Here is a 27,885-nt window from a genome sequence, read left to right as displayed (position 1 = left end):
ACCTCTGCTTCATAAGAGACACAGTTTGTCTCATCACACATCAGTATCTCCCCTGTTCCCCCCACATTTGACACTACCTCCAAGTACAGCATCCTCTTCTGTCTCTCCTCTGCTAAAGATTTCTGCAGCCAAGTCCCCGGCCTCTAAACTCAGAGTTGCCAGATCTTTCTTCTGTGCAGATGCTTCTAGGGGACATGGCTTACATGGACTCAGAGACAGAACTGCAAGCCAGGCCCCATAGACAGCATAAAAGTCACAGAGGTTTTTTGGTGTATATTTGTTCACAAAATTTTGCACAAAGCATCTCCTTGCGCTTTTTTGGTGCGCAGAGTTTGATAGAATTCTTCCTAGCGATGTCTATGTTCATGTTTACTGTAGAGCAAATGCAAATTATGTTGTAAAATAAGTATTTGGTCACCTCTCACAGACCTGTAACTTCTTTTTTAAGAGTTTCCTCTGTCCTCCACTTGTAACTTGTATTAATGGCACCTGTTTGAGGTTGTGGACAGATGACTTTTATACTGATAACAAGTTCAAACAGTTACACTCCAAACTCCACTATGGCCAAGACCAAACTGCTGGTGAAGGACACCAGAAACACAATTGTAGACCTGCACCAGGCTGGGAAGACTGAATCTGTAATAGGCAAGCAGCTTGGTGTGAAGAAATCAACTGTGGGAGCAATTATTAGAAAAGGAAGACATACAAGACCAATGATAATCTCCCTCAATCTGGGGCTCCACACAAGATCTCACCCCGTCGTGTCAAAATGATCACAAGAACAGTGAGCAAAAATCCCAGAACCCCACGGGGGCACCTAGTAAATGACCTGTAGAGAGCTGGGACCAAAGTAACAAAGGCTACCATCAGTAACACACTACGCTGCCAGGGACCCAAATCATGCAGTGCCAGACGTGTCCCCCTGCTTAAGCCAGTACATGTCCGGGCCCGTCATTAAGTTGTTAGAGAGCATTTGGATGATCCAGAAGAGTATTGGGAGAATGTCATATGGTCAGATGAAACCAAAGTAGAACTTTTTGATAAAAATTTAACTCGTCGTGTTTGGAGGAGAACGAATGCTGAGTTGCATCCAAAAAAGCATGGGGGTGGAAACATCATGCTCTGGGGCTGGTTTTCTGCTAAAGTACCAAGATGACTGATCCGTGTAAAGGAAAGAATGGGGCCATGTATCGTGAGATTTCAAGTGAAAACCTCCTTCCATTAGCAAGGGCATTAAAGATGAAACGTGGCTGGGTCTTTCAGCATGAAAATGATCCCAAACACACCGCCCGGGCAACAAAGGAGTGGCTTCGTAAGAAGCATTTCAGGGTCCTGGAGTGGCTTAGCCAGTCTCCAGATCTCAACCCCATAGAAAAACGTTGGAGGGTATTGAAAGTCCGTGTTGCCCAGCGACAGCCCCAAAACATCACTGCTCTAGAGGAGATCTGCATGGAGGAATGGGCCAAAATACCAGCAACAGTGTCTGAAAACCTTGTGAAGACTTACAGAAAACATTTGACCTCTGTCACTGCCAACAAATATAACAAAGTATTGAGATTAACTTTTGTTATTGACCAAATATTCATTTTCCACCATAATTTACAAATAAATTCTTTAAAAATCAGACAATGTGAGTTATAGTTGAGGTATACCTATGATGAAAATTACAGGCCTCTCTCTTTAAGTGGGGGAGCTTGCACAACTGGTGGCTAACTAAATACTTTTTTGCCCCACTGTAACTTTTAAACCTCTACAATAGGACGAGTAAACAAGGCCCAGGGTGACAGATTGACCTCATGTTTTCCAGAACATATATGTTTGGTATGTGTTCTAAAATTCGGTTCCTTATAGCCAAGCATTAGGAATTTGGTAAACAGCAAGGTTCAATATTGCCTATTTTTTTTTACATTGTGCTTTAACCCAACATCCTAGTGTATTTTAATTAAATTCCTTAAATGGGTACTCCACTGCCATCATGTTAGCCCCTTTCAAAACCATAGAGCTTAATATTTTAAATAGCACTACTTACACCACAGCAGCCCTCTTTGCTTTACAGGATAATAGGGAAAATGTCATGTGAGCAGCAGACAGTCTACAATCCACAGGAAGTAGAGAAGCACGCAACATAGAAGAGATGAGGTTATCTCTAAGGGTGTGCACAATTTACCAAAACACGTGCGCATGCTCAATAAATTAAGTGTAGCAACATGGGGGATAGACAAAGCAATAAGGGGTATATATAGCTCTACCATAGGCTGCATTCACACTTCGTTTTTATATTACGGGTGCCGGATCCGACTGGGGGAGGGGCAAACCGGGCTTTCCCGTACCCCAGCCGGATCAGCTCTGAACTCCATTTACTTTAATGATCCGACCGGAGTCAAACGGTGACTCCGTTCGGCTCATTTTTGACCCGTATGTGGTTTCCTGACCGGACCTAAAACCGTAGTATACTACGGTTTTAGGTCCGGTCACAAAACCGGATACGGGTCAAAGATGAGCCTGTATTTGGACTCCTCACTGAGACAGACAGACAATAGCTGCAGGGACAAAAACATACATATTTTTTTTAACCAATGTATTTTACAAATATACATATAGTGGTATTATGTACATTATGTAAAAAGTTTTTGTTGACGACAGGTACACTTTAAATATACATATCTACAGTATATGACAGCTAATGGAAACTGCATGTGGACCTTCCTGAACAAAACTTTATTTTTACCTAATTTTTGTGTAAAAGAATACAAATATATTTAAAGGGGCATTCCGGTATCAGAAAATTATAATTAAATAAAACTATCACTCCAAGATATATAACTTAATAATATAGTGTTGCAGATTATACAGGCTGCCACTTGGTTTTCCTTTAACAACCACTAATAGGAAGTTGAATAGTCCCCGTTGAGTGCAGTGGTGGAGGTGTGACTGGATCTTGTCAATGAGCTCAAGCCCCATCCCCCCGAGTGATGTCCCTACCTCTGACCAGCGTACATTACCATCCCTCTGTCATATACACAAATATATCTTTATTGGGACATGTAGGGAATGCTCAGCATTTCGTGACACATACCTGTTTTTTGTTTTTAACTTATAAAGGGGTACTCCGGCACTAAACATTTTATCCCATATCAAAAGGATAGGGGAGAAGATGTTCGATCGAGGGGATCCTGCCGCTGGGGACCCCAGTGATCTCTCATGCAGCACCCCCGTTTTTCAGCTGCACAGAGCGAGGATGTAGCTGATGACGGGTGGTGCAGGGGACGGAGTATCGTGACATCACAGCTCCTCCCCCTCCTGACATCACGCCCCGCCCCCTCAATGCAAGCCTATGGGAAGGGGGCGGAGTCGTGATGTCACAATACTCCGGCCCCACGGTCATGAGTCTTCAGACACGGAGCGATTATCGCTGCATGCAGCTAAGACAGGTGGGTGCTGCATGAGAGATTGCGGGGGTCCCAAGCTGCGGGACACCCACGATCAGACATCTTATCGCCTATCCTTTGGATAGGAGTTAAGATGTCTTTGGGCCGGAGTACCCCTTTAAAGGGGTACTCCCACCCTAGACATCTTATCCCCTATCCAAAGGATAGGCCGTCACGCTCCCTCCCATAGACTTGCATTGAGGGGACGGGCGTGATGTCAAACGAGGGCGGAGTCCTGACGTCATGGACTTCCGTTCCCGTAGTCGCGACTCAGACCCTCCAGCGGTTCCGGTGAAAAAACAGGTGGGTGCCGCATGCAAGAATGCGGGGGTTCCCAGCGGCGGGACCCCCGCGATCAGACATCTTATCCCCTATCCTTCGTATAGGGGATAATATGTCTAGGGTGGTAGTACCCCTTTAAGGATTTCTGTAAAATCCAGTGTTAATTCAGTGGAGAGAAATGTGGCTTTACAAAATCCCATAATAAATGTTCACTGCAAAGCTAGTTTAAAGGAGACTTTGGTTAAGAGTAAATGAAATTGCAATTCAAGTGTAACAGATGCTCTTACTGTAAATCAGTGTTTCCCAACCAGGGTGCCCCCAGCTGTTGCAAAACTACAACTCCCAGCATGCCTGGACAGCCTTGCAACAGCTGGAGGCACTCTGGTTGGGAAACACTGCTGTAAATACTTGTTCCCATCAAAAGATTGACCTTGGAAAGAGTCTCTCATACACTCAGTACATGAGCTCCAAGTCAGACTGTGCTGTGTATGCAATAGTCTGTCCTTATCAGGAAAACAAATAGTAATATGCAAATAGGGTTCAGGGAACATTTTAGATATATTACTACAGTGACTGGGTAACCCCAATTGATCTAGCATGCGTGAGAGGCACATGTGGGTAATCCAGAGACCCTGCATTTTGCAGGAACTAAATGGGTTAATGCTTTTCGATCAGAAAGAGACACAAACTACTGTTAGAAAAGCAAAATGGATCATAGGAACCAAAGTATGTACTTTGACCTCAAAGTGTTTTTAGAATTACACGTTTGTGAGGATATGTCTTTAAAACACACTGCATGATTTCTGATATCACAAAGGGGCATGTACTAGTGTATTTAATATATATGTGTGAAATGTATGTTGCCTTCAGTTTTTTTGAACACTGTTTTAAAGAGCACCTGTCATCAACTAAACTTTCCCTAATCCCCCCTCCCCATCTGTCCCTGACTCTAACTATCTCTATCCCTGTATTTATTTTTGTTTAAAACCCCATGTATATATCTTTTTCATAGCATCATCAGTAGCTCAGTGTTGAGCAGTATACGAGGGCAGGAATTGGGGGTGGCCCGGTAGGCGCAACGATATCAGAAGCCTGGCCGGGCCAGCATCCGCCCTTCTTCCTGTATGCTGCGCTCCCTTTCTGGAGTGCGCATACAAGTGGAGCACAGGGGAGGGCCGGTGTGAGGTGGATTTTTGCGCCCCCGTCAATTCTTGTGTCCGCTCCTCCCCCAGCTCCCCGAAGATTTCCGAAGCTAGAGCTGGGGGAGGGCAGAGCAAGGGGAGGGAGAAGGTACACGCCCCCTCCCTCATCTCCCCGAGCGGAGGACGTAGATCTCCACGGGGACAAGTACACGCCCCCTCCCTCATCTCCAGATCTCCACGGAAAGCCAGAGCAGGGGGAGAGAGGAAGAGCATGGCTAGAGCAGGTCTAGAAGCCTGAGCACTGTTCCTCATCTCCCCTGCCTGAGCTCTGACTGTGTTTACTGTACATGGACTGGGGATTCATACACTGCAGGGACTGGGAATAAATCTCTGACTGGGGATGATTTCTATGTGAGGAGGAGGGGGGTCCCTGTGTGTGTGTGTGTGAGTATGTATGTGTATATGCTGGGAGTTGTAGTCCCTGTTAGGTGTGTGTGTGTGTGTGCTGGGAGTTGTAGTCCCTGTTAGGTGTGTGTGTGTGTGCGCGCTGGGAGTTGTAGTCCCTGTTAGGTTTGTGTGTATGTATGCTGGGAGTTGTATTCCCTGTTAGGTGTGTGTATGTATGCTGGGAGTTGTAGTCCCAGTCCAGTTAGGTGTGTGTGTGTGTGTGTATGCTGGGAGTTGTAGTTCCTGTTAGGCTTGTGTGTATGTATGCTGGGAGTTGTATTCCCTGTTAGGTGTGTGTGTATGCTGGGAGTTGTAGTCCCTGTTAGGTGTGTGTATGTATGCTGGGAGGTGTACTCCCAGTTAGGTGTGTGTTTATGCTGGGAGTTGTAGTCCCTGTTAGGTGTGTGTGTCTATGCTGGGAGTTGTAGTCCCTGTTATGTGTGCGTGTATGCTGGGAGTTGTAGTCCCTGTTAGGTGTGTGTGTGTGTGTGCTGGGAGTTGTAGTCCCTGTTAGGTGTGTGTATGCTGGGAGTTGTATTCCCCGTTAGGTGTGTGTATGCTGGGAGTTGTAGTCCCCGTTAGGTGTGTGTGTGTATGCTGGGAGTTGTAGTCCCTGTTATGTGTGCGTGTGTGTATACTGGGAGTTGTAGTCCCTGTTATGTGTGCGTGTGTATATACTGGGAGTTGTAGTCCCTGTTATGTGTGCGTGTGTGTATACTGGGAGTTGTAGTCCCTGTCAGGTGTGTGTATGTATGCTGGGAGTTGTAGTCCCTGTTCGGTGTGTGTATGCTGGGAGTTGTAGTCCCTGTTATGTGTGTGTGTATATATGCTGGGAGTTGTGGTCCGTTAGGTGTGTGTGTATGCTGGGAGTTGTAGTCCCAGTTAGGTGTGTGTATGCTAGTGTTTCCCAACCAGGGAATGCTGGGAGTTGTAGTTTTGCAACACCTGGAGGCACCCTGGTTGGGAAACACTGGTGTATGCCCTGTAGAGGCGTGGTGAACTACAACTCCCAGGAGACTACAGAGGCAGCTGCTGGTGTTATACTACAGACTGAAGACTCCTGAATGACACATGCTGGGAGTTGTAGTCCCTTGTGTGTGTATGCCAGTGTATCCCAACCAGGGCTGAGTTATATTAGTTTGCTGTGTATAACGCAGGTTTCCTCGGGGAGAGGACGAACTGCACGGGCTGGCTTCCGCTTTTTCATGGGGTGTTCATTAGCTCCATAAAGAGGACTTACATTTAGAAAAATAAGAGCTCGATCAGAGCCAACAAAAGTAGTGCCACACTCTCTCCTCAGACCATCAGTGTTGCACTAAAAAGTCAATGCTGATGGCTGGACAAATATAATGTGAGGGAAGCTATTACAGTGACAGAAGTAAGATGATACGGGAACACAGAGCAGGGAGTGCAGTGAGAGGATACAATGTATAAGATAACAGGTGCTGAGGGGCGGGGGAGGTGGTGTAGGCTTCTAGCTCCCAGTGATGCTCATGCATGATTGACTGAACTTCCTGTGGAAGGACCAGTGCCCTTCAGCATTAGTCCTAAGAGCTGTACACTTACTATGAAAAGCATAGGATGCTGCCTGCAGACCAGGCATAGAAGAGTGACCTCTAGTGGCCAAAAGTATAAAATGAAAAAACTGGTATAAATATTAATATTTTTCATGAAGATATATTACAATATGTCTTCATTAATGATTAGGAACAACATATTAAAAGTTTTTGTTGATGACAGGTGCTCTCCTTTTTCAGTTATGAATTTTTTTTTTTAATCCTACTACCAGCAATTTCAATTACCTAAAATGATGGCAATAAACCTATCAGAAGCTTCTAAAGCTATGATCCTGTTCAGGGAGCTCTATCGCAGAATTTTGGTTTATTAGCGGGACCTGAACAGACAAAACGGAAAATGTTTTGGCCAGACAGATCCTGCTAAATAAATGAACACCTGTCTGAAACCAGAAAGGCCCCACATTAAAGGGGTACTCCATTAGAAACATTACTTTTTTTTTTTTTTAAATCAACTGGTGCAATAAAGTTAAAAGGATCTGTAAATTACTTCTATTTAAAATCTAAAACTAACCCAGTACTTATCAGCTGCTGTATGCTCCACAGGAAGTTCTTTTCTTTTTGAATTTCCTTACTGTCTGACCACAGTGCTCTCTGCTGACCCCTCTATCCATTTTAGGAACTGCCCAGAGTAGGAGCAAATCCCCATAGCAAACCTCTCACAGATATGAAGAGACCTAAACTGTCATAAGTTCTCGACAGTTGGAAGACACAAATTGCCATAATACAGGGGCTACTGGGGGGGGGGGGGGAGATTTATCAAAACCTGTGGAGAGGCAAAGTTGCTGTGTTGCCCATAGCAACCAGATTGCTTCTTTAATTCTTAACAAGGCCTCTGAAAAATGAAAGAAGCGATCCGATTGGTTGCTGTGGGCAACTTTGCCTCTCCACGTTTGGATAAATCTCCCCCTACATTATGCAGACGTCATGCCTGTATCTCTGACCTAAAGTGGAGCTATCAGTCCCCCTACTCAGTTATAGGGAAATCACATTAAAATCAAACACGGACGTGGTCCAGTCACCTCCCTCCATACTTACCACCATCTGTAATGCTGCTTCCTTTTTCTTCAATTTCCTGCTTTACTTTTTCTAACTCTTCATTTAGCTTAAAAGAAATATATAGAGCTTCATTTAATATATCTTCTAGACTAGTCAAATAAATAGTCATAGACATACACCTGAATTCATTACAACAGAGAAAAAGGTCCTTCAACCTAATGCCCTCTCACATGATGCTGTGTGTGCGTTAGAGGAGCTATTAAGCCTTCAGAAGGAGAAGGTGACGTGTGTACCACTCTACTTCCGTGCTTAGATATGATGACTGGAAGGTGCAGGCCCAAGGTTATCAGAGAAAGCATTAGAATTGCCGCCATTTTCTTAGAGACAACATTTGTGGTTCTGACCTCTGTCAGAATTGTTATAGGTACAAATGACCCATTCCTAGTATCCATCTATATATACACCCTCAATAACAAAAAAATATATAATTCACCAAGAAGGGGTCGATGAAATCCAATTAAATGTTAAGAGGAAGATTCATCTAAAGCTGCGCAGAGGAAAAATGTAACCAGTTCCCCATAACAACCAAATAGATTGTTTCTTTTATTTAAAAAAAAAGGCTCTTGAAAAACTAAAGAAGAAAATCTGATTGGTTGCTATGGGCAACTGGTCATCTTTTCTCTGCACAGGTTTTAATAAATGTCCCAATATATGTTGGAATGCAATAAGGATATACCGTATGTAAGTGATTACAATATTAGAGCGCAAGGATACGTTTATTGGGAATAATTGAAAGAAGGTTGACCTTCTTAAGGTTTCTCCCATCTCCACACAGGATCGTTGGTGCTCATCCAGAGTGACTATTGGGTTCTCAGTCATCTCATCTCTTGGTTGTTTCAGACTTTTTTTTATTTAAGAATCATGGAGGCCACTGTCCTGTTTCAGTGCAGCAAAAACATTTTTGTACCCTTCTTTGTATTTCTCCCATACAATCAGGTCTTTAAGCTCTACAGGCAGTTATTTTCTCCTCGTGGCTTGGCGTTTGCTGCGATACCTTATATAGATAGGGGTATGAGTCGAAGTCTATCAACTGGCAAAAAGTATTTGAGTGCATTATAGAGGCATGTCTAGCAGTCAACGATCTCTCACAGGAGATACACTACCAAAAAATAGCCTCTGAGAGCCCCTTTTCTGTCTGAGACATACCTTAATGCCCAGTTTTAAAAGCAATTAGACAATCCTATATTGGTGTATTCTTCTTTTTTTTTTTTTTAAACAATGGGGCAGATGTACAAAAACTTGTGTAGAGGTAGAACAGTTGCCCAAAACTAATCAGATTGTTTCACTTTTCAGAGGCCTTTATTAATAAAGCATTGGTTGCTTTATTGATAATGATTGGTTGCTATTGGCAACTGCACCACTTTTCTGTTACACAGGTTTTGATAAATCTCCCAAAATCAAGGCAAGTTGTAGACATGTTCATGTATCCAACAATCTGGATGTTTGGATACAACATACCCAATAGCAAAATATAAAGGATAAAATTAAGAGAATCTCTCTGCAGTGTCGCCTCAGGCTTTGAGCCGGAAATGCCACTAAATTGTAACTCTACTATTTATAAACCTTCAAAAGGGTCTTAACTGCATATATCTAAATTTACATATATTCAAAATCATAGAATACAAATTGCTTACCTCAGACAGGATTCGTGTCTTTTCTGTAACCTTTTCAGTTACTTCTTTATGTTGCTCTTTTAACTAGGAGAAGAAAAAAAACACATTATATGCAGTTTTATATACTTTGTAATATATAAGTGACATATATAAGTGACAGTTTCAGTTTTGCACTAAATCCTTATATGAATACACTGCAATGTTCAGTTCGTCTTGGAACTATACAAATGTTTAACTCCTTGGGGACGGAGGGCGTATGCATACACCCTCGCGTCCCATATCCATACGCCCTCGGCATTTCCGCTCACTGCCGCATGCCGGGCGCTGATCGGATCAGGATGACTGATCTCTGTCAGCAGGCATCCCGTGCTGATAGATGCCTAGACCCCCCCATGTCGGCGATCGCAGCAAATCGCTGGTCAAGTCAGACCAGCGATTTGCCCACGATCCGGGCAAATCGGGTCACTGGTGACCCGATCGCCCGGAAAATAAGAATGATCGGAGCTGTCAAAGACAGCTCCGACCATACTAAAGCATAGGAGCAAGGTGGCAGCGTTGCGACCCCCTCCTATCCCCTGCCATTGGTCAGTCAGGCTGACCACCAATGGCAGGGGGGGGCGGGGGTTAGAGTTAATTTCCCCCGCTCTGGCCACCCATCGTAAGTCGGTAAAGAGCGGGGGAACACGGGAGGCGAGGGGGGAGGAACATGGCCTGACTTACCCGGACCGGTGGAGGCGGCATCCACGAGCAGCGATGGCCGGAAAGTGCGGCGGAGAAGGCTGCAGTGAAGAACGCGGTAAGTGATCTTCACTGTGGCCTTCAAAAAGCTGCAAAACTACAATTCCCAGCATGCCCTCACAGCCAAAGGCTGTCTGGGCATGCTGGGAGTTGTAGTTTTGCCACATCTGGAGGGTCACAGTTTGGAGTCCGCTGTGTAGTGGTCTCTAAACTGTGGTCCTCGAGATGTTGCAAAACTACAACTTTCAGCATGCACTGACTGTCTGGCCATGCTGGGAGTTGTAGTTTTGCAACATCTGAAGAGGCACAGTTTGGAGACCACTATAAGGACCACTGAAGGGCCAGATATTGCAGAACTACACGCCCAGCATCCCTGACTAACTGGCCATGCTGGGAATTGTAGTTTTGCAACAGCTGTAGGCACACTGGTTGGGAAATACTGTGCTAGAGTCTGTTTCCTAACTCAGTGATTCCAACTTGTGTGCCTCCAGCTCCAAAACTACAACTCTCAGAATGCACTGACAGGCCATACATGCTGGGAGTTGTAGCTTTGCAACAGCTGGAGGCACATTGGTTGGAATCACTGAGCTAGAGTCTGTTTTCTAACTCAGTGGTTTCCCAGCAGTGTGCCTAGAGCTGTTGTAAAACTACAACTCCCAGCATGTACGGTCTGTCAGTGCATTCTGGGAGTTGTAGTTTTGTAACAGCTATAGGTTTGGGGTGCCCCCACCATGTGAATGTACAGGATACATTCACAAGGGCGGGTTTACAGTGGGTTTCCTTCTACAAGTTTGAGCTGCGGCAAATTTTCCGCCGCAGCTCAAACTCCCAGCGGAAAACTTACTGTGACACCCCGCCTGTGTGAATGTACCCAAAAAACTAGGGATGCACCGATATATCGGCGGCCGATACATAACGAAATGCCGAAACAACTAAAAATCTGCCGATAATGACCCACCTCCCCTGCCCGCCCACAGCACAAGTTACAAACATTGCCAGTGGCAGAGGCACTCGTGGGCGGTACAGGGGGCGGCGGCCGCAACTCGTGGGGGGGGGGGGGGGTTGCGCTCTCCGGGATAGGATTAGGAATACTTCTTTTTATGTGCCCGGGCCGGCTCCTGTGTGTGGCTGCAGGCGGGGGCCGGCCAGAGCATATAAAACCTAATACTGTGTACTAAAAACCAGGGGGCCTCCAGCTGTTGTGAAACTACAACTCCCAGCATGCCCGGACCGGCAAAGTCTGTCCGGGCATGCTGGGAGTTGTAGTTTCACAACAGCTGGAGGCCCCCTGGTTTTCAGTATACAGTATTAGGTTTTATATGCTCTGGTCGGCCCCCGCCTGCAGCCACACACAGGAGCCGGCCCGGGCACATAAAAAGAAGTATTCCTAATCCTATCCCGGACATCCCTGTGTCCCGAAAAATCTTTTCGGGACATAAGGATGTCCGGCGGTCACTCACCATTCCCCGGCGTCCTCCTGCGATCCTCCCGCGATCCTCCTTCGGTCCTACGCTTCTTCGCCTCTATGGTCGTACGCACGGGACGTCACTGACGTCCCGTGCGTACAACCATAGAGACGCAGGAGGACCGCAGGATCGTCGCAGGAGAACGCACGCCGGCCGGGGCCTGGTAAGTGACCGCGTCATCTTCTTCAGTGTTCCGGTCATCGCTCCTCCGGCAACGGCACCTACTGCTATGGTCCATAGGCCATAGCAGTAGATGTGACCCCGGGCCGGAGGAGCGGTGACCGGATCACTGTGGGGGCAGCAGTACAGACATACAGCCTCCAGCCATACACTGTATATGACTGGAAGCTGTATGTCAGTGGGGTGGGGGGACTGCTGACCTAATGTGGGGGGGGAGCTGCCTACAAATGTGTGTGGGGGGGGGGGGGGGGAGCTGCCTAATATTGTGGGGGGGGGGGGAGCTGCCTAATATTGTGGGGGGGGGGGAGCTGCCTAATATTGTGGGGGGGGGGGGAGCTACCTGATATTGTGGGGGGGGGGGAAGCTGCCTGATATTGTGGGGGGGGGGGGGGGAAGCTGCCTGATATTGTGGAGGGGGGGGGGGAAGCTGCCTGATATTGTGGGGGGGGGGAAGCTGCCTGATATTGTGGGGGGGGGGAAGCTGCCCAATATTGTTGGGGGGAGCTGCCTAATATTGTTGGGGGGAGCTGCCTAATATTGTTGGGGGGAGCTGCCTACAAATGTGGGGGGAGCTGCCTAATATTGTTGGGGGGAGCTGCCTAATATTGTGTGGGAACTGCCTACTATTGTTGGGGGGAGCTGCCTACTATTGTGGGGAACCTGCCTACTATTGTGGGGGAAATGCTGACCTAATTTGGGAACCTGCCTACTGTTGTGGGGGAGCTGCCTACTATTGTGGGGGAGCTGCCTACTATTGTGGGGGAGCTGCCTACTATTGTGGGGGAGCTGCCTACTATTGTGGGGGAACTCCCGACCTAATGTGGGGGAGCTGGCAATCTAATGTGGGGGAATCTAATCTAATGAGCGGAGTGCTGCATTTTACCAGAAGACGGGGAGAAGTCATTTTCGGTATTGGTTTCGGCCGGACATTTTTTTTTATTTCGGTTTCGTTTCGGTTCTGAAATTTCCATTTCGGTGCACCTCTACTAAAAACACTACACTGCACTACCAAATAATAAAAAGTAAAACACTACATATACACCCCCTTACACGTTCCCCCCCCCCCACCCCAAATAAAAATGAAAAAAGTCACATATGGCAGTGTCTCCTAAAGGGAGCCTCCAGCTGCTGCAAAACCACAACTCCCAGTATTGCCGGGCAGCCATAGACTGTGCTGGCAGGCTGGGAGTCTTGCAACAGCTGGAGGCACCCTGTTTGGGAAACACTGCTGTAGGGTTTTACTGTAGGTAACCTATTGCAAATTCCTTAACTAGGCCTCAAATGCACATGGCGCTCTCTCACTTCAGAGCCCTGATGTATTTCAAGGCAACAGTTTAGGGCCACATATGGGGTATCTCCGTACTCGGGAGATAGTTCGCCCGCAGAGCACTTTACTTCCACATATGGGGTATTTATATACTCAGAAGAAATGGGGTTACAAATTCTGGGGGGCTTTTTTCCTATTACCCCTTGCGAAAATGAAAAATTTGGGGTAACGCCACCATTTTTGTTACGTTCCGTGAGGTGTAGTTTCCAAAAAGAACCGCTGTAACGATCAGCCACCCCTGTGCAAATCACTAATTTAGGCCTCAAATGTACATGGCGCTCTCTCACTTCTGAGCCATGTAGTTCGTCCGCAAAGCATTTTACGTACACATATGGGGTATCTCCGTACTCGGGAGAAATTGCGTTACAAATTTTGGGGCGATTTTTCTCCTTTTACCCCTTATGAAAAGGTAAAGTTGGGGGCTACACCAGCATGTTAGTGTAAAAAAAAAAAAATATGTTTACACTAACATGCTGGTGTTGCCCCATACTTTTCATTTTCACAAGAGGTAAAAGGAGAAAATGACCCCCAAAATTTGTAACACAATTTCTCCTGAGTACGGAAATACCCCATATGTGTACATAAAATGCTCTGGGGACGAACTACATGGCTCAGAAGTGAGAGAGCGCCATGTACATTTGAGGCCTAAATTGGTGATTTGCACAGGGGTGGCTGATCGTTACAGCGGTTCTGACATGAACGGAAAAAAAAAAAAAAAACACCCACATGTGACCCCATTTTGGAAACTACACCCCCCTACAGAACGTAACAAAAATGCTGGTGTTACCCCAAATTTTTCATTTTCGCAAGGGGTAATAGGAAAAAAAGCCCCCCAGAATTTGTAACCCCATTTCTTCTGAGTATATAAATACCCCATATGTGGAAGTAAAGTGTTCTGCGGGCGAACTACAATGCTCAGAAGAGAAGGAGCGCCATTGGGCTTTTTGAGAGAGAATTAGGCTGGAATTGAAGGCTGTGTGTGTTTACAAAGCCCCCATGGTGCCAGAACAGTGGACCCCCTCCACATGTGACCCCATTTTGGAAACTACGCCCCTCACGGAATGTAACTAGGGGTACAGTGAGCATTTACGCCCCACAGGTGTCTGACAGATTTTTTGAACAGTCGTCCGTAAAAATGAAAAATGTAATTTTTCATTTGCACAGCCTTTTGTTCCAAAGATCTGTCAAATGCCAGTGGGGTTTAAATGCTCACTGCACCCATTATTAAGTTCTGTGAGGGGTGTAGTTTCCAAAATAGTAAGCCATGCGTTTTTTTTTTTTTTACTGTTCTGGCATCATGGGGGCTTCCTAAATGCGACATGCCCCCAAAAACCATTTCAGCAAAATTCGCTCTCCAAATGCCCAATGTTGCTCTCCTTCCCTTCTGAGCCCTCTAGTGCACCCGCAGATCACGTTACATACACATATGAGGTCAGGGGTGTGGAAATTTTATAAAAAAACTACTTGTCCACGGGACTAACATGGAGCAAAATCTACTTGTCCCTCATGACGATTCACTTGTCCGGGCCAATTTTCGCTTTTACGCTCTAATTTTTTTCCTCCTCACCCTATAATAGCCATAACTACCTACTATAAGGATACCTTTTAATTTTTCAATAACATATTCTCCAAACCAAAAAATATATATTATGTGAAGTGAAATTGAAATAGTAAAAGATAATTTTGCAGATTTGGTGTTTTTTCTTTTCTGCGCCATTTACCTTGTGGTTGAGGTAACATGTTAGTTTTATACTTTAGGCCGCCTGATTACAGCGATACCAGATTTGTATCGTTTACGTCATGTTTTACTAATTCAGAACTTTTTCAAATTTTTTTTAATTGACATTTTTTAACCCCTGTAGCTTTATTTCTTTTTTTCCACATACCAGGCTGTATGAGGGCTCATTTTTTGCGCCATAATCTGTTTTTTGTATCGGTACCATTTTGGTATTGATCTGACCTTTTAATTGCTTTTTAACTTTTTTTTCTGGGATATTATACAAATTGCAAATCTGTGTTTTATTTTATTTTTTTTACATGTACCGTACGGGATACATAATGTTATATTTTAATAGGTTGTACAATTACGCACGAAGCGATACCAAATATGTTTATTTTTATTATGTTTGCATGTTTTTATATAGGAAAAGGGGGTGATTTGAACTTTTAACATGGAAGGGGTTAATGCAGCGGTCTTCAAACTGTGGCCCTCCAGATGTTGCAAAACTTCAACTCCCAGGATGCCCGGACAGCCAACAGCTGTCCTGGCATGCTGGGAATTGTAGTTTTGTAACATCTGGAGGGCCACAGTTTGAAGACCACTGGGTTAATGTGTGTCTTTCAAACTTTTATTAAAACTTTCTTTTATTTTTTTTTTTTTTTTTTTTTTTTACACTTTATTACATTTATAGGAGGAATCATTAGATTCCTCAGACAGGTGAATAGAGTTCTATTGAACTCCATTAATCTGTGTGCTCTGTGATCCATTGATAGAGCCTAGTCCAGCCAGGATCTATCAATGACAGAGTCGGGACAGGAGGAAGCAGAGGTAAGCCCTCCGGCTACCTCTATAGTGGATCTCCACCTGCGATCACGCTGCGGGAGGGGTGATGATGATGAGATAGGGGTTACCAATAGGTGTACAGGCCCCCAGATATATATGACCCCTAGGGCTGGGCGGTATACCTGTTCATACCGAATAATGGTATGTTTTTTTATATAAACATGCATTTTCGCCGCCCGCACATAAGGATAATAGGGTATCTTCTATGTGCTGGGACCTGTGTGTCACAGTGGGGGAGTGAGCTGTGACTCTCTGTGCAACCAGTATACCGCTGTTTATAGAAACCAGGGAGCCTCCAGCTGTTGCAAAACTACAACTCCCAGCATGCCCAGACAGCTATCGGCTGTCCGAGCATGCTGGGAGTTGTAGTTTTGCAACAGCTGGAGGCACCCTGGTTGGGAAACACTGACCTATACTATATACTACTATATAGTCCAACATGTTGCTGGGAGTTGTAGTTTTGCAACAGCTGGAGGCACCCACGATGCGCGGGCCGGGGGATCCACGTTGCGCGGGCCGGGGGATCCACTATGCACGGGCCGGCGGATGCACGGGACGTCAGCGTTACGCCGCTGCCTATGCGTCCCGGCGTTCTGCACTTCCTATGACGTCATGGATAGTGCGCACCGCTTCAGGAAGGAGGCCGCAGGTACAATACAAAAGCTGCGCACATTTTTCAAATTCTTCCGGCATTTAGAGCTGCTTGCCCGAAGCCGGGCTAAATGCCGGAAGAATCCACCTGCCCAGCGCCCGAAACTGCATGTCCTGGGAATCGGCCGATATAATTTCCACATCTCTGAAAAAAATAGAGAGATTTTCCCACAGTAACCAATCACAGCTCAGGTAAAGTGAAACCTGAGCTGCGATTGGTTTCCGTGGGGAAAAAAATCACTCTGTATCAATCCCTACCAAATTTGACCGTTCGGGTCCCCAGGTTAAAGGACTCCTTTCTGATATATACTCTATTCTCAATTTCCCTGTGGTTGATGATCAGTGGTCCCATAAATATAAGAGTTGCTGGGAGAGGGCTTCTAAGGCCTCTATATGCACGCCTATAAGGAAACTCAGTATAAACTGGTCATGACCAGAGCTTTTACACAGATTGAACCCTACCCTAAATGATCCCTCTGTTGACATTGTGGAAGGGGAGTGGGCTCAACGTACCATATGTTCTGGTTTTGCCCTTTGATTGTGGGTATCTTGGGGGAAGTTGGTAACCTGATGTCCAGTATCTTCATCACACCTGTCCCCCTTGACCCCTTAGTGTACCTCCCTCATCTCTCCCCCAGCTAAATGGGTAAAAAAAAAGCATTACGTTGCTTCTGCATCCACTCTTGGCGGCCAAAACTCTGATAGCAAAGTTTTGAAAGAGGTCGTCTTCCCAGTCTCTTCTTGATCTTCGGCAGAGATTTGGTCTCAGGAACATCTTACTGCTTCCCTCAATAATACGGTAAATGTGTTTCTCTCTATTTGGGAACCCTGCGGACGGTCCATCCCCTTGACCCCTTCCTTGGTCATGTGGTCTTTTTGGTATTGTGTTCCTTTTCATGTATTGAGGTTTTTGTCTGTGTCTGTTACTGGTTTCTCAACCGATTGTTGTGCGTGGCCTGTCTGGCCGTGCTCTATGAGCATTTATCTTTGGTTCTGCCATATTTGATGCCTTGTCACGTATGGCTTATTGTACTTTGACTCGCTTTATACAGTTTTGTTATAATTGTTTTTTTTCTTAACTATAACTAAAAATAAATAAATATACAGTTGAAAAAGAAAATTAAACCAAAAGTACAACATACTGACTTGTTTAAGGCATTCCGGCAACATTGCTTAAAGTTCACGGAAAGTACCGAAGCAGCGGTGTTGCTGGACGCAGATGGGACAGTATGCTGTATTTTTCATTATTTTGGAACCTTAGCAGTGTGTCATTTTTTTAAATATATCTCAAACAACCCCTTTAACCAGAATTTCAGCCCATAAACCCTCTGATGCACCAATTCTACATGGTAGCATGACAGCAGTTTGGCCTACACATACACAGAGTGCTAAACCGATTCTACATGCTATATACTATAAATGGCGCCAGTTCATACAGACTGATGTCAATTAGATTAGAGGTAATGAATAAAGAGGAACCTGAAAATGATCAAAATAAATGTAGTGTAAAGTATACATAACTTTCCAAAACTGTTAACATTAAAATGTATTGAGATCTGTTATTTCCACTAGGCCAGTAGTAACAAAATACATTTAACAAACCTGCAAAGTATTACCTCACTTAGTTTGGCTTGTGCAGCTCGATACTCTTGGATCAAGGGATCTAGCTGGCTGTTGATATACTTCTCACGACTTCCCACCTTCTCCAAAGTCTTGCTGACTTCACTATGGAGCTTGTCCAGATATCCCTGCAAAAACAATGCGGGAGATTTATCTTTTGTACAGAGGAGTCTGAAGAGAAAACAGCAACAATGTAACATTTTGTACACTCTTCTTTCATGTGAGATAAAAAGCTATAAAAGTAATGTACACGGCAATAGTAAAAGAAACCTATGCATAGGGAGACACGTACCAATTCTACAATAACCTAAATCAATCAATATTATATCTAAAAATCCACCGGTCTCACTAGGTCTCAGGTATAAAAGCCACTGTAATAGGAAGTGTCCTTTGTCCACACAGCAATTGCAAGTTGTTTGTTTCATACAATGGAAACATGGTATCACTTAGGTGAAAATCCAGTTACACCATCCCCAGAATGTGTTTGAAAATATAACTTACTAAAAATGAAAACTAAAGTATTTGGTCGACATATGGACTGCTATTTCATAAAACACACCCCTCAATGAGATCATTCTGATGGAGAACAGGGGTTTGGGGTCCATGTGCTAGTGGTTGGTGGGGCCCTGACCTATTTAATGTAGCAGGCTTTTCACATACTACAATAAAAGATTTGGGAACTGTCCAAATCTAAATCGTCTTATATTTTGTACATCTTGGCAAACATTAACCTAATATACTTTTTTTTAATTATTATTATCTCCTTTTTATAGAAATCATGGCTTTAAAAAAAATAAAAATACGGACCACTAAGTGTCCCCATACCATGCACAACATAATTTAATCCGACTGCAGTATCATCTTTGTCCAAGCTGAAGCACAGGCTGGGACAAAGTCCAAGAAGAGAGGTCGGACAAGCACTCCTCTGTACTCACTCCTACCCATCCTATTAGACTCCTGTCTGAAAACAGGGAGGAGGGGATTACAGAGAAGCCTGCAGTGATTGGATGAAGAGACCAAGCACAGCAGACTCTTGGAGGAAGTGAATGCATGGTGAGTGAGGGCGGGCTCACTGCTTGCCTTCGCACACGCCCCTTCCTGAGCAGTGAATACCAGAATGAGTGAGCAGCAGAACATTATAAGACATGTAAAGAATCTGCAAGACATAGTGAGTAAGATATGTAAGCATTTTTTTTCTGTGATATGTCAGGTACACTTTAAGGTTTTATTTTATTTTTTAAACAAAAAAAAAAATTTAAAAATTATTTTGCTGACACTTTCCTTAACACCTTAAAGGGGTACACAGGCACTAAGACATCTTATCCCCTATCCAAAGTATAGGGGATAAGATGCCTGATCGCGGGGTTCCCGCCGCTGGGGACCCCCCGTGATCTTTCACACAGCACCCCGTTACCATCAGCCCCCAGAGCATGTTCGCTCCGGGTCTGATGACTGCCGATCACGGGGCCGGAGTATTGTGACGTCACGCCCCCTCAATGCAAGCCTATGGGAGGGGGCGTCCTTTGGATAGGGGATAAGATGTCTTAGCGCCGGAGTACCCCTTTAAGGACTCTGGGTTTTTCCATTTTAGCATTTTTTTCTCCTCCCCTTACCTCACAAACACTTTCAGTTTTCTACCAACAGACCCATATGAGGGCTTGTTTTATGTGCTACCAATTTTACTTTGTAATGACATCAGTCATTTCACCACAAAATCTACAGCAAAACAGAAAAAAATATATATTTGTGGGACGCAGTGCACTTTTTGGTAAACATTACACCTTTATTTTGTTTTGATGGGACTTTTTGATCGCTTTTTATAATTTTTTGGGGGTATACAAAATTTACAAAAATACGCAATTTTGGACTTTGGTATTTTTTTACATACACACCATTGACCGTGAAGTTTAATTAACATTATATTTTAATAGTTCAGACATTTACGCATGCGGCGATACCACATATGTTTATTTTTGTGTACATATATTTTTTTTTTTTATGGGAAAAGGGGGGAGCGATTCAAACTTTTATTAGGGAAGGTTTTAATTCCCATTTATAAAAATTTTTTAACACCATTTTTTAGTCCCCATGGGGGACTATTACATGCAATCCTTGGATTGCATACACTGTTCAATGCTATGCCATAACATAGAGCTCCGCTGAGCTGCCAGAAATAATTTTTTTATCTTTATTTTAGAAGCAGTGATCAACTTTGATCGTGGCGCTTAAGGGGTTAATGCCGGGCATCACCGCGATCGGTGATGTCCGACGGTAGGCAAGGGTGCTGGCAGCTGAGCCCGCGTCATAGAACGGGAGCAGGCGCAGGGCAGCCCTGCGTCCTTAAGAGGTTAAAAAGACTGTTCAGTCCCAGACACAAACTCTGAGGAACCTCTAAAGCAGCTGATCACCACACCGAACCTAGCTCAGTTTCTATCATTTTCCTAAAGCTTCTCTGCACTCACCTTTGTTTCACTTAAGGATGTTTCCATGCCATCTTTGTGCTGATGCATATGATCCACATGGGCTCTCCAGTCCTAAAATTAAAACAATGGAAATATTTCAGCGCTTCCAACAAGTCGTGCATATATGTTTAGCAAGACAGTAAGCTATTGAGGACATCTCACCTTATTGTCAGTTCTGATTGTGACCTTTAACTGAGGAAGAACCCGCTCCACTTCCAGGTACCACTCTGCCGCATCTGTATTGGATTCCAAAATCTCTCCTGGCTTAGTAGATTCACCGGAATTCTGAAGAAAGACAACAATTCTCAAAAGGGAAACTGACATTAAGTTAGTTTATATACTAAGCTGCTTGAATTTGGGTAATAGAGCTAGTGGCGCTAAACACAATGGTACCTTTGTTATTAACATCCACTGCAGTTTTTCTATAAATCTTTATTTTTATAATTGTGCAAATGACCAACCTTAGTTCACTGGGTGTTACCTAGTCCCCAAGTGCACAGCTACACCCACCCCCTACCTTCCCTGCAGTGACGTAACAAGCGAGCACAGAAATCTTGCACATGCACAATAACAAGTCAGGGCTGCCATGCTGGAAATGTTGTGCAAGAGTCTGTACAACTCCTTCACATAGCTGGTTGTCCTGCCTTTTCTGATACAGCTTTGACTGCAAACTGCTCCTGGCTTCATTGCTCTCCCTGGTCTCCCCCTTCCTTCTCTCAGTCTTAAAGATTGTAGCAGGAAGGAGGAGGTGTGGGGCATATCAGAGTATGGAGACATGGGGTGGTGCCTCTACTCTACATGTGCCATTAAAGAAAACTTAAAATGACTAGTCTGAGATATGGGAATCCCTAAAATGTACACAGGGGCATTATACATTTATAATAAAATAGAGATACTTACCAACTTGCTGGTTTGTGCCTTAAGAACATTTAAATCTAAGAACTGTTCTTCATCATTGTCTGAATCTTCTTCCTAGTAAACAGTAACCTAAATATTAGTTATGTGCATGGCATACCAAGCTAGTGTACAAATTATGGGTAAAGTCTCAAAATCTTTGCATCTGTTGTCACTATTTTTTATGTATGCCATTATGAATCTTTAACATTATATTTTGATACAGTGCTCCATTCATTCTCTATGGGGCCACCGAACATTTGTGAGAAGTAAACTCAGAAACACTCAGAGGCTCCATAGATAATGAATAGAGCGATGGACACACACATGCTCCATTCATTCCAGGGACAATTTTGTCCCCCTTTTTGGAATTGGTGGGGGTCCCAGCAGTTTGACTCCCACCGATCAGCTTGTTATCTATCCTATGGATCGGGAATAACAAGCTGAGATGGAAATACTCCTTTAAGAGCTACAATAGGACAATTACTAAGGGGCTAAAAGTCTACATTATTATGTAATGGAACTCACAATTATTTCATCTTCAATCTTATTTAATGTTAACTCTGCATCATCTTCTGCAACAACCTCTTCTTCCAATTCCTCTGATGGGTAGGATGGTCTGAAATTACACAAAACAGCTTCAACCTTTATTTTTAAAAGGGTTGCTTTCTACAAGATTTTTAGGGCTCGTTCACATGCGTGAAATTCAGATTTTGTTGTAGAATCAGTGCCTATTTTTCCGGTAAAATTGCTTAGTTTCGTATTAAAAACCATCTTTAATTGATTTCAATAAAGAACAATTGAGAATGTTAAAAAAAAGCATGGTCTTCAAAGAAAAATGACATGCTGATTTTCTGAACATTTCCGCATGGCAAAGTCTACATAGATTTTAAGGTGAAATTTTATTGTGGACGTACAAATAAGCCTTTACATTTCCCCTTCTTACACTGACAGAACTGCTGTAAACAAGTGCTGGGCGGTATACCGGTTCATACCGAATACCGAAATTGTTTTCCTGCACGATATGAATTTTGCCCATACCACAATACCGGTTGGGTCCCTCCCCCCTTGAATGAGTGAATTATCCGCTGCAGCGCGCTGTCCCCACATCGAGGAACTAATCATCTGTGACCCGTGAGCGCTGTTCTGCTTTTCTTCCGCCCCCCAATGAATTATCAGCTGCGCTGTCCCCACATCATGTCACCCGCAAGTGCTCCTCTGCTCATCCTCCTATGAGTTGCGGGCCGCTGGCGCTGGAAATCTGTACTGTACTACAAATAACGTTGCCCGGGCTGCAAAAATAAACTCATAGGAGGATGCGCAGAGGAGCGCTTGCGGGTGACATGATGTGTGGACAGATGTGGGGACAGCGCAGCTGATAATTCATTGGGGGCGGGGTGTTTGAAGAGAAGCTGCGCCCAGGACACATGGGGGGACACACACATGGGGGGGGGGGGGGGGAATACCGTTAAATACCATGGAGCCGCCAACACTTACAAAAATACAGTGATACACGTTTTTGCTCATACCGCCCAGCTCTACTGTAAACTGTCCCTAATCTTTTGATATGTTGAAGGGATGGCCCAATAGAATTATAATGAAGTCATCTCTTGCAACTGGATGGAGATTGCAGCCAGCCAGGGAGTGAAGCTTTCAACCGTTGCCTTACTTTGCTATACCTAGAGATCAGTGAGGTCTGGAGAGTCAGACCCTGACTGATCAAAAGTTTTGTATAATGATAGGGACACTATAAACCAGTTCTCTCAGTACTGTACATGCCCACAATGGCACATCAGGTTTCCTTGAATCACAGCCACTGCTCCTTACAATATTAAAAGGCACAAGTATTCTGGAAAAAAAAAATTATAATAATAATCCAGCACTGCCATTTTGCTGAAAGTGCCTTGCAGAGTGATTTAAAGGGGTACTCTGCTGCTCAGTGTTTGGAACAAACTGTTCCGAATGCTGGAGCCGGCACCGGGAGCTTGTGACATCATAGCGCCACCCCTCGTGCCGTCACACCCCTCCCCCTCAATGCAAGTCTATGGGAGGGGGCGTGAAAGCCGTCATGCCCCCTCCCATCAATTTGCATTGAGGGGGCAGGGCTATGACATCACGAGCTCCAGCGTTCGGAACAGTTTGTTCCAAACGCTGAGCAGCGGAGTACCCCTTTAACTACTAAAAAAACAGTCATTCTGAGACTCTCACAATCAGATTACATGAGGGAACTGCTAATAAAGCAATTTCATTATATAACAGATATGTAGTCTGCTGTAAGACTACCATTCAAACAAACTTACCTCTTCCATGTAAAACCTATATGTTTTAAGGCTTCCTCTGCTAAAAAGTCAAGGACGTAGCACACTTGTTCTCCATAACCTGCCTTCAGTTTAGAGGGGGGGAAATCTGCGGTGCCACCCTGAGCAAAACAATATATCACATTACAGATATGCAGATTTCTACACAATTTTATGTACTTTTAAGAAGAGTCTTTAACACTTACAAATGAACGCAACTCTGTAAGAATTTTGGAAATGACTGCATTTGGATCATCGTATTCTTGTGGCTGTTCAAAGAATCGCCCGGCTTTATTTATAAGCCATGCAGCAAGAGTGCTAAACATGTAGAACTGCTCGCCAGGGTTGGTTGGTATTGCAAAATATAGCCTATTGAGAGAAGATTAACAGCACGTTATACATACACAATACTTCTCTTAATTTGACACTATCATATAGAAAAATATATAGTATAGCAGGGTTTGTGTACACCCCCAACTAAAATCTAAAGACAGAAAACTCTGTCCGACTCCAGCCTTACATGGAGGTTCCTTCCCACAAAATAGGGATGGGGCCCTTGCACTATAAGGTTTCTTTAAGGCTATGTTCACACGTCGGAAAATCTCTGTGCGGACATTCCACAGACTGGGGGCAATGTCCTGTGCCAGCGCTAAGACCGCCTAGGAACATGCTCTCTTATAGATGCCAGTGCATTCTGTGCAGAGTCCGCAGACAGAATGGACTTCGGCAAGTGGAATTGGAATTTCCACACCAGAAACATCTGACGTGAGACTCCGCTATGTACACAGCCCAGCAGAATCCCAGAGGAGAGCTGAGTGAGAATGCTGGCTATACAGGGCTCTGAATGACTGCACAATCACAAACACCAGAAATAACACAAGAAAATCCCTTACCGTGATATTGGCCTCATATTGTGTTTCCTTAGTAAATCTTCTTCATAATCAAGTAGTTTCAATTTCTCCAACAAGTCCTCCATGAGGATGAACACATGGTAGACCGCTCCGGGGCCACGTTCCTCTTCTTCCATTCTCCTGCCATCTTCAGTCATTTTCTACTTCTATAGAATTTTCTTCAGTTATTTCAACTCGTCTTTGTCTAGAATCTAAGAATAGGTTATAGCGATAAGAACTGTTTCTTATGTTAACTGCAGCTAGAAGCACCCAACTTTCTATACAGCAGCCATGTCCACAGATGAAAAAGTGGTGTACAGGTTCTTATGGACTTGTAGCGTAACGTAAACACAGGAGAAAAAACATGGCCAGGATGACGAGTATGTAGGAACAAGATGGCTACTGAAGGGTGGAGGACATGCAGTTGCCAGTTTGCTATCCAAGTATGACACAACCATACATACATGTGTGCTCCGCGTATTACAGGTTGGAGCAGGCTGTGTTTGGCAACTGTCAAGCTTCAGCAGGTTGGGGGGGAAATCGACCATCCTAAGACCAAGATGGCTTGTCCATTCCTGAGCTCATGTGGCCATGATCCCGGAGATCACTATGGGGGAGATTTATCAAAACCTGTCAGAGGAAAAGTTGCCCAGTTGCCCATAGCAACCAATCAGATCGCTACTTTCATTTTTGAATAGGCCTCTGGAAAAATTAAAGCAGCGATCTGATTGGTTGCTATGGGCAACTCAGCAACTTTTCCTCTGGAGAGGTTTTGATAAATCTCCCCCTGTTTTTTCAGATTTTGTGAGTTTATAGATGTCACATTTTTATGGTGTTAGGGCTTGTGTCACGTGTTAGAGGGTCAGGAGAAATGTATAGATAAGCCTGGTTCCGCACCAGTAGGTATGAGCACATTTCTGGGCCCATCTTACAGTTGCAACTCCTGACCTGACCGCTGGTCTGAACTGAGAACACTGTAGAGCACTATGATGCTGTCAGTTTAACCCCTTAAGGACCGGGGGTTTTTCCGTTTTTGCATTTTCGTTTTTTGCTCCTTGCCTTTAAAAAATCATAACTCTTTCAATTTTGCACCTAAAAATCCATATGATGGCTTATTTTTTGCGCCACCAATTCTACTTTGTAATGACGTCAGTCATTTTGCCCAAAAATCTACGGTGAAACGGAAAAAAAATCATTGTGCGACAAAATTGAAAAAAATACGCTGTTTTGTAACTTTTGGGGGCTTCCGTTTCTACGCAGTACATTTGTCGGTAAAAATGACACCTTATCTTTATTCTGTAGGTCCATACGGTTAAAATGATACCCTACTTATATAGGTTTGATTTTGTCGTACTTCTGGAAAAAATCATTACTACATGCAGGAAAATTAATACGTTTAAAATTGTCATCTTCTGACCCCTATAACTTTTTTATTTTTCCGTGTATGGGGCGGTATGAGGGCTCATTTTTTGCGCCGTGATCTGAAGTTTTTAACGGTACCATTTTTGCATTGATAGGACTTATTGATTGATTTTATTCATTTTTAAATTATATAAAAAGTGACCAAAAATGCACTATTTTAGACTTTGGAATTTTTTTGCGCGTACGCCATTGACCGAGCGGTTTAATTAATGATATATTTTTATAATTCGGACATTTCCGCACGCGGTGATACCATATATGTTTATTTTTATTTACACTGTGTTTTTTTTTTATGGGAAAAGGGGGGTGATTCAAACTTTTAATAGGGGAGGGGTTAAATGATCTTTATTCACTTTTTTTTTTTCACTTTTTTTTTGCAGTGTTCTAGCTCCCATAGGGACCTATAACACTGCACACACTGATCATTATCATTGATCACTGGTTTCTCATAGGAAACCAGTGATCGACGATTCTGCCGCATGACTGCTCATGCCTGGATCTCAGGCACTGAGCAGTCATTCGGCGATCGGACAGCGAGGAGGCAGGTAGGGGCCCTCCAGCTGTCCTGTAAGCTGTTCGGGATGTCGCGATTTCGCCGCGGCTATCCTGAACAGCCCACTGAGTTAACCGGCAGCTTTCACTTTCGGTTTTAGACGCGCGGCTCAGCTCTGAGCGTGCGGCTAAAGGGTTAATAGCACGCGGCGTCGCGATCGGCACTGCGTGCTATTAGCGGCGGGTCCTGGCTTCACTATGACGCCGGGCCCGCTGCGGTTTTGTCGCACAATGATTTTTTTTTCCGTTTCACCGTGAATTTTTGGGTAAAATGACTAACGTCACTGCAAAGTAGAATTGGCGACACAAAAAATAAGCCATAATATGGATTTTTAGGTGGAAAATTGAAAGGGTTATGATTTTTAAAAGGTAAGGAGGAAAAAATGAAAGTGCAAAAACTGAAAAACCCTGAGTCCCTTAGGGGTTAAGTCATCAAAGCCGTGGTCTGGCAGAGATTCATGGCTGTAATACAGACCCTGTTGACTTATAATTGGGTCCCTTAGGGGGGTCTAACATTTTGACAGGAAAAACTCTTCCTACTCTTGAAGAGTGATCAGAATGAGATCTCCTATATTTAGACCCCATCAGGTCCTATTACAGTGACTGTACCTGAGGATTCCCCTATAGAGCCATAACACACCTGTATATACAGGCAATCAGATCGGATACACCAAGGGCTTTCCACATCCCATAACGGGCCAGGACCACACCATGATCGCTATGGTCGGCTTTACATAAAGATGATGGCTGCTGCCGGGAGACACACACCGAGATCTACGAAAGGCACCGGCAGCCCAGTGTACAGCGTGCACCCACCTAACGCCACGGCGATCACACCGGAGGCCGCGATCCTCGCTCCCAGCGCATCAGCGTTAATTTGCTTTCTATGGCAACGGGCGCCGTGACGTCACACGATGCGACGTCTCAGTGTCAGGTGACTCGGGCTGCGCCTCCATGTTCAGTGCTGGCAGGGGAATACATATGACGTGGATACAGTACGACAGTGTTTTCCAAACAGTGTGTCTCCACCTGTTGCAAAACTACAACTCCCAGCATCCCCGGACAGCCTTTGGCTGTCCGGGGCTGCTGGGAGTTGTAGTTTTGCAACAGCTAAAGACACTTTATTTGGAAAACACTGCACTAAGGGGTATACAAGGCTGAAGTTAATTTCTTCGAGCATTGTCTTATTACTATCATAAAACCTGCTTTTTATACATAATGGGGGAGATTTATCAAAACCTGTGTAGAGGGAAAGCTGTTCAGTTGTCCATAGCAACC

The 27,885-nt window shown here is 44.4% G+C and overlaps 1 protein-coding gene across 2 annotated transcripts in view; it reads right to left on the bottom strand.

Moving 5' to 3' along the window:
- IFT57 (intraflagellar transport 57) overlaps window positions 1-27,579 on the bottom strand; it is a 32,791-nt gene extending 5,212 nt beyond the window's left edge. The window contains exons 1-11 of one of the 2 annotated variants that reach the window (XM_056556309.1): window positions 27,424-27,579; window positions 24,637-24,845; window positions 23,950-24,112; window positions 23,747-23,865; window positions 21,975-22,065; window positions 21,453-21,524; window positions 20,715-20,837; window positions 20,553-20,624; window positions 18,087-18,218; window positions 9,567-9,629; window positions 7,912-7,978 (exon numbers count right to left, since the gene is read on the bottom strand). In XM_056556309.1, the coding sequence (XP_056412284.1) occupies window positions 7,912-7,978; window positions 9,567-9,629; window positions 18,087-18,218; window positions 20,553-20,624; window positions 20,715-20,837; window positions 21,453-21,524; window positions 21,975-22,065; window positions 23,747-23,865; window positions 23,950-24,112; window positions 24,637-24,791 (1,057 nt within the window). In that variant the 5' untranslated portion in view covers window positions 24,792-24,845; window positions 27,424-27,579. The other variant, XM_056556310.1, reaches the window with a different exon arrangement.
- Window positions 27,580-27,885: the final 306 nt, after the last annotated feature.

Source organism: Hyla sarda, chromosome 2, assembly GCF_029499605.1.
Source record: "Hyla sarda isolate aHylSar1 chromosome 2, aHylSar1.hap1, whole genome shotgun sequence".
Taxonomy (NCBI): Eukaryota; Metazoa; Chordata; class Amphibia; order Anura; family Hylidae; genus Hyla; species Hyla sarda.
This window is presented reverse-complemented; position numbering and strand designations above follow the sequence as displayed.